At 35.5% G+C, this 7,635-nt stretch overlaps 1 protein-coding gene across 5 annotated transcripts in view; it reads left to right on the top strand.

The window, feature by feature from the left end:
- zeb2b (zinc finger E-box binding homeobox 2b) overlaps positions 1–7,635 on the top strand; it is a 232,648-nt gene that overhangs the window by 198,836 nt on the left and 26,177 nt on the right. For all 5 annotated transcript variants that reach the window (XM_087255790.1, XM_087255789.1, XM_087255791.1 and 2 more), the window contains 2 exon segments: positions 558–626; positions 6,963–7,157. In XM_087255790.1, coding sequence (XP_087111916.1) covers positions 558–626; positions 6,963–7,157 — 264 coding nt within the window.

The following is a 7,635-nucleotide window of genomic DNA, read 5'->3' as shown; positions in this document are numbered from 1 at the left end:
CTGCAGCTCACTGCATTTAGGCATGTAGACATGGTGAGGATGATCTGCTGCAGTTCAAAGTGAGCATCAGAATGGGGAAGAAAGGGGATTTAAGGGACTTTGAGCGTGGCATGGTTGTTGGTTGTTGGACTGCTCTGAGTATTTCAGAAACTGCTGATCTACTGGTATTTTCATGCACAACCATCTCTAGGGTTTACAGAGAATGCTCCGACAGGGAGAAACTATCCAGTTCTGTGGGCGCAAATGCCTTGTTGATGCCAACTCATTACTTGTAAGATGTACCTAATAAAGTGGCCGGTGAGTGCATTAACATCAAATTCATAAAATATACTGTAAATGAGAAATTATTGACAGAAAAATAAGAAGAAAAACAGATAATACTCTAATAAGTATACTATGTAGAATAATAAAACACTGTTGATTATTTATATAAGCCAAATTAATTCAGATTAACCATTTCCTATGGTGTGAACACATATTTTGCAGCCAGTTTATATAGCAGTTTGTCCTGTCTGAGTATATAGTAAAGCTTATTTTCCTTTCTCTCTCTCTCTCAGATGAACTGAAGGCTGATTATGACACTATGGGGACCGATGTATCTCTGGAGCCCATTGGGAATGGTACAGGTGAGCATTTTTTACATTATGGAACTGTATTTTGTCCAAAAAAAAAACGACATGAAATTTTTTTTTTAAGTGTTTTGAATTACGAGGACACAAGAGATGTCCTGATAAACCAAAACAAAATCTAAAATAGAGTACAACTGGGTCATAACCATGTCATTATACACATTTTTATTCTTGTTAATCACTAAAACCTGCAAACACACTCACACACACACACATTTTATAATAATAATAATAATAATAATAATAATTATTATTATTATTATTATTATTATTATAATGATTATTATTATTATAATTATTATTACTATTACTATTGCTATTATTATTATTATTATTATTATTATTATTATTATTATTATTATTGTTATTATTATTTTAATTATTATTATTATAAGTATTATTACTATTACTATTATTATTACTATTATTATTACTATTATTATTATTATTATTATTATTATTATTATTATTATTATTATTATATTACTATTATTATTATTATTATTATTATTATTATTTTAATTATTATTATTATTTCTATTATTATTATTATCATTACTATTATTATAATTTTAATTATTATTATTATTATTATTATTATTAATTGATATAAGAAAAACATGTAAACATTCTTGAAAACATAAAAAATATTATCATTATTATTATCATCATTAATAATAATAATAATAATAATAATAATGATAATAATAATAATAATATATTTCGTATACAATTAATATTTTTCATATATTATTAATATTTTCATATTAATTTTAAGCAACACCAATACTAATGTTTAGACTTCAGAATGGTACAGGTGAGCGTTTTTCACATTTTGCCTTTTGATTTGAAGAGTTTTGAATAATGAGAACACAAGAGATGTCCTCATAAACCCCCCAAAATAAATCTAAAATAGAGTAAAACTAGGTCATAGCCATGTCATTATAAAAACTGTTGTCTTTGAAAACCACCCAAACTAGCAAACAACTTGGCCACACACACAAGGCAAGAGTCAATATAAGGAAATACCTTGAGTGTGCAAAATGTTTTGTTAAAGCTTGGAGAAAAACACAAATAAATGTACATAAATAAAATAAAAGTCACCCTTTACTGCAGTCAGAAACCCTTTTTTTTCTCCAGAAACAAGTCAACACTGATTAAATCCTGGGCATTTGAAGAGTTTGAGCTCGTTTCTTCATGCAAAATAGATTTGAGGATTGAAATGAAATGTCTCTGCTTGATTTTAGCGGTTTAGTAAAGGCGGCTCGTGTTTGACCTGAAGGCTTACAGTAAATAAAAGCTGGATTCTTGAAAAATATGGTGCATTGGAAGGTGAGAGAAACACTGCGTTAAAAACAACACAGCAACATTAGAGTAACGTTCTGGGAGGGATATTTCTAAATTACTGCCTTATCCAGCCACCTAATGGCCACTAAAATAAGAAATATGACTTAATCTAACAGGAGAACCAGTCCAAATGTGGAAAAGCTTTTAACCATAAACCCTTTTTTCTACTATGTAAACATATTAGAGGAGCAGAAACAACCAATGCTGTAAAACAACCGTCACTTCATTCATTCATTTTCCTACAGCTTAGTCCCTTGTTTATCAGGGGTCACCACAGTGGAATGAACTGCCAACTATTTTTGCATATGTTTTACACAATGCATGCCCTTCCAGCTGCAACCCAGTTCTGGGAAACACCCATACACACTCATTCACAAACACACACACACACACACACACACACACACACACACACACACACACACACACACACACACACTCATACACTACGGCCAATTTAGTTGATCAGTTCCCCTATAGCGCATGTGTTTGGACTGTGGGGGAAACCGGAGCACTCAGTGGAAGCCCACACCAACACCAACATGCAAACTCCACACAGAAACACCAACTGACCCAGCAGAGACCTAAACCAGCGACCTTCTTGCTGTGATGTCACAGTGCTAACCACTGAGCCTTTGTTTATTAATTAATTTATTTATTTATTTGTACTTTTTATTTATTTATATAGATTTAATGTTTTACATTTAAAAAAATATTTATTTATATTTATTTTAATTAAAAAATGGTTTTTTAATTTATTTTAATTAAAAAATATTTTATTTTTTTACATCTATTTATTTATTTATATTATTTTGTTTATATTTTTTATTTTATTTTTAACATTGTTTTCATTCATTCATTCATTTTCTTTTCGGCTCAGATCCCTTTATTTATCAAGGGTCACCACAGCTAAATGAACCAACAACTAATTCGGCACAGGTTTTACACAGGGAATGGCCCTTCCCAGAAGAAATCCACACCAACACAGAGAGAACATGCAAACTCCGCACAGAAAAGCAACTGGCCAAGCCAGGACTCGAACCAGAGACCTTTTTGCTGTGTGGCCACAGTGCTAACTACCCCGTTTTTGGATTTCGATGCATTTTCGTTACGAACTCATTCGCTTTATTGTTTGGATTCTGTTTTTTGTCTTACCTGATTTCTGGAATCGCTCTTCCCCGGTCTCGAACGCTGCCCGGCTCCTCCTCTTCCTCTGGGCCTTTGCTTCGCCGACGTAACACGACGAGCTAACCGGACAAACTAGTTGCGGCGGAAAAGCCCTTCACAATGAAGAGGCGAGTCATCAGCCCAGCCGGCGAGTGCGAAGAGGAGCGGCGTCACACCACCCCAAAGCGTTTGCTTGAAAAAACCAAATGCGGCCATACGTACCTCCGGCCACGTAAATTGCAGTCTCCAGAAACGTCCGTGGGGCTACATTTTCAGAATGAGCCTGGGTTACAAAATAAACAATAAAAAGCTGGACTTTAGAGAAGCTTGTAGTTGGCCAATGGTGCTGTCTATTTCAGCAACGCACCAACACACACTTAACACACCTCCTTTATAGACCAGCACACCCATGAGTCCTCAGTGTGCCGCAAATGGATTTGCTATTAAAGCAACAGTGCAAAACGTGAAAATTACTGCTGCGCTGGTCTGAAAATAGCAACAAACACGTCTTGCGCCTTATTGCGCTAGGGTGTATGATAGTGCCCATTATTTCTAAACAGAAGACAATATGTTTCCCCCTGTCTAGAAAATGCTTCTTGGTTTCAAGATTTGTAGACATTTGAACTCGAAACAAGATAAAAACTCAAATCTGAAAAGCTTTTTTGTTGTTGCAGTGAGCTCAGATGTTATTAAAACTCAAGAATTTTAGAGAAACAAATGAGAAAAGCTTGAAACCTAATCAAGACCTGTATACAGAGCAAATGACAAACATCTCCTGAGCAATAAAGCATCCTCTGGGTGAAGAATAAGTGCAAAACACACACACACACACACACACACACACACACACACACACACACACACACACACACACACACACACACACACACACACACACACACACACACACAGAGAGTAAAGTAATAATTACCCCCCAGCAAACTGTTATTGTACAGCATAATAGTAATATCCAGCAGCTCTCCGTCTTCAGACGAGTGAAATATTACTACGCATGTTTGATAAGCTACCTTTTAATTAGGACGAGCTTGTGTGTGAGGTATGAACGGAGGTTTGTCTGACAGTAAACATTTTATCGTCTCATTTGTGCAAAGGTCGAGTCGCTGGGCTGTGTCGCTGTCAAAAATGTCTGGAAAATGTCAGCCCTTCAACATTATTTAACAGAGCAAATGATTTCCCTCCTCTCCCATTACACGAGCTGCTTCTCTATCGTTCACGTGAGCCGCAAATCCACACGTTTAGCTGCGTTTACATGATCTAAAACAAATCCACTTTACGCACAAATTAGATTTTGCCCTCAAATGCGATTTGGGGAAGTTCGCCGAGGAGAGAAAGAAAGCGATGTGTATATTTGACGTCTTGTTGTTTGAATGGAGAAGGTCCTGCAGAGGAGGACTGTGGGAGACGTTCATCTCTGGGGTGTGTGTCTATCATTAGGAAGCTTTATTAAAACTACGCATCCTTCCTCCTGAAATACATCAGCCGTGACAGCTCTGAAAAACAGCCATGAAGAAAGTACATTTGTGTGTGTGTGTGTGTGTGCCTTGTTTTTCTTACATTGTGAGGACCAAATGTCCCCACATGTATAGCAAAACTAGTACATTTTCACCTTGTGTACATTTTTGTTTTTGGTCTCCATGATTAAAAGAGCTCATAAATATGACAAAATTAAATATTTTGAAAATGTGAAACTGCTAATTGTTTCCTATAAGGGTTGGGTTTAGGGGTGTAGTTGGGGGAGAGGAGAGAATAGACAGTATGTACAGTAAAAACATCATTACATATATGGAAAGAGCAAGTGTGTGTCTGCAGTTTTTGTGGTATAAAATAGGGTCACACTTTATTTTCATGGTCCGTTTGTTGAATTTAAGTTACATTGCATCTACATGCCAACTAATTCTCATTAGACTAGAGGTATATGGAGACAGATAAGACTCAAAAGTAATTAATGGAATATTACGGAATGATAGGGTATATTTTACATATTAGGCAACTAAAGCACAACATCAGCCTGTTTACGTTCATTAGATATAACCAGGGCCAGAGTGGGACTCCTTTCGTACGTGAAAGAGGATTTGCACAATCTCATTTAGGATTAACTCGCAAGTTTTAAACATTCAAAACTTTTTGTACACTCCTATACATTTGCAAATGGTGTTTTGCATTTGTGAAACGTATTTTATGAAAATGTATTTTTATTTTGAGCATGTGAAATTTTTTTGTGAATATAAATAAATATTTTACGCTCGTGAATTTGGTTTTATGCACGTGAATTTGGCTATGCATGTGTAAATCGTGTCTTTTGCATGAATTACTTTTGAGTCTTATCTGTCTCCATAGAGGTAGACTGTTAAGTTGGGGTTAGTGTAAGTTGACATGTACTTGCAAAGTTTCCTATAGTCAGTCAAATGTCTGTTAAAGAAGCAGTATCAGCACATATTAAGCAGACAGTTTACTATTACTTAAAGTGTTACCTATAATAGTTTCATAGTTGACGGGTCAAATCATATAAAGTGTTGTACCCTGAATGTGTGCAGCCTTCATGAAAAAAAAAAAAAAATTATACATATATATATATATACACACACACACACGCACACACACACGCACACACACACACACACACACACACACACACACACACACATGCATGCATAAATTTGAGAAAATGTGCATTTATATTTAGAAAATAAATTATATATATTTAATTTTGGGGTATATATATATATATATATATATATATATATATATATATATATATATATATATATATATATATATATATATTAATTTTGGGGTCAGTTTTTATTGTTCATGCTGTTGTTTTTTATTTTTTATTATTACAATGAATCTGTTCATCAAAGCAACATTTATTAAATATAAAAAATGTTAAATATTTATGTTATTATTTCTAAATTTTAACTGCTTTCCTAAAGTGTGTATTTTCAAATCAAATGATTACTCCAGTCTTTATTGATTTTTTTACTATTACTGTTAATAATTAATTATAATGTTAGAGTGATTTCTGAAGGATCGTGTGATTTGAAGACTGGAGTAATGAAGTTGAAAATTCATTTTTTAAATCACTGGAATAAATTACTAAATTAAATAACAAAAAGTTATTTTTGTTTTCTATGTTATGTTTTTTTATGGGGGGGAAGTGGGGTCAGGATTTTAATGAAATTAGTGATGGATATTGTACATTTAAAAAAAAAAAATTTAAATTTTCCAGGAAAACGTTCAATAAAACACACTTAAAGCACCACATTGGAAATAAGATTTGTTTTTAAAGCTTTGTTGTGTTCTCCTTGACGAATTAAAGTGTATACACTTATTTTTTTGTCAAATAAAAAAAGAAAAAGGGCAGCATGATAGCTTTGTGGTTAGGACTGTGGCCTCACAGCAGGAAGGTCACTGGTTTGAGTCCCAACAGGGCCAGTTGGTGTTTCTGTGTGGAGTTTGCATGTTCTCCCCGTGTTTGCGTGGGTTTCCTTCAGGTGCTCCGGTTTCCCCCACAGTCCAAACACATGTGCTATAGGGGAATTAATGAACTAAATTGGCTGTAGTGTATGAGTGTGTGTGTGAATGAGTGTGTATGGGTGTTTCCCAGTGATGAAACATATGCTGGAATAATTGGTGGTTCATTCCACTGTGGCAACCCCTGATAAATAAAGGGATTTAACCGAAGGTAAATAAATGAAAAAAAAACAGCATTAGTTTGACTATTGTGATGTTTTAATAGTCATAGGTCTCTTGTAAAACACACACTCTCTCTTTCTCTCTCTCTGTGTGTTTCTGTAGTGAAGAGCGTTCACTGTGACACCGATTTCGAGGATTTCTTCGGGAAGCGTAAACTGGTGGACACTGAAAGTCACGTGGTCAGCATCGCCGAATACCTCCAGAGAGGAGACACAGCCATCATCTACCCTGAGGCGCCGGAGGAACTCTCCCGATCCCGGCTCGCCACTCCTGAAGCCACCGGACACGAGGAAAACGGTGAGAATGTCTGAGTGTGTTTACCTTAAGAGCGACGTGCAGCTGTCCCACTGCTGAAATCAGAAACCCCAAATTTCCCATCCCAAGGGGAGCAGCCGGGGCATTACAGCGGCGCATACCTCTCTTATGAAGAACGTGTGAAAAATTAGACCTGCGAGCCACCAGGAGAGATTACAACAGAGAGAGCACAACTGGCTGCAAACGCCAACAGTGTTCAGGCTTATACCACCGTAAACAGCTGCTTTCACACACTTAGAGCTGGCAGCAGATTATTCTGATCCTGCTTCATCAGGTTTAGTACTCATGTGTGACCCTGGACCAGTCATACAGTCTTTTCCAAATATTTCCCAAATTTCGTTGAACAGGTTCAGGAATTTTGCACAGTATTTCAGATAATATTTCATTTTATTCATTTGGCACAATGTTTACTTCAAATGTTCTGCATTTCCAGAGCTCTCAGTGGAGTTTTGACTAAAAT

Source organism: Danio rerio, chromosome 6, assembly GCF_052040795.2.
Source record: "Danio rerio strain M-AB ecotype USA chromosome 6, GRCz13ab, whole genome shotgun sequence".
Taxonomy (NCBI): Eukaryota; Metazoa; Chordata; class Actinopteri; order Cypriniformes; family Danionidae; genus Danio; species Danio rerio.
The sequence above is the reverse complement of the archived record's forward strand: the minus strand, read 5'-3'. Positions and strand labels throughout refer to the sequence as shown.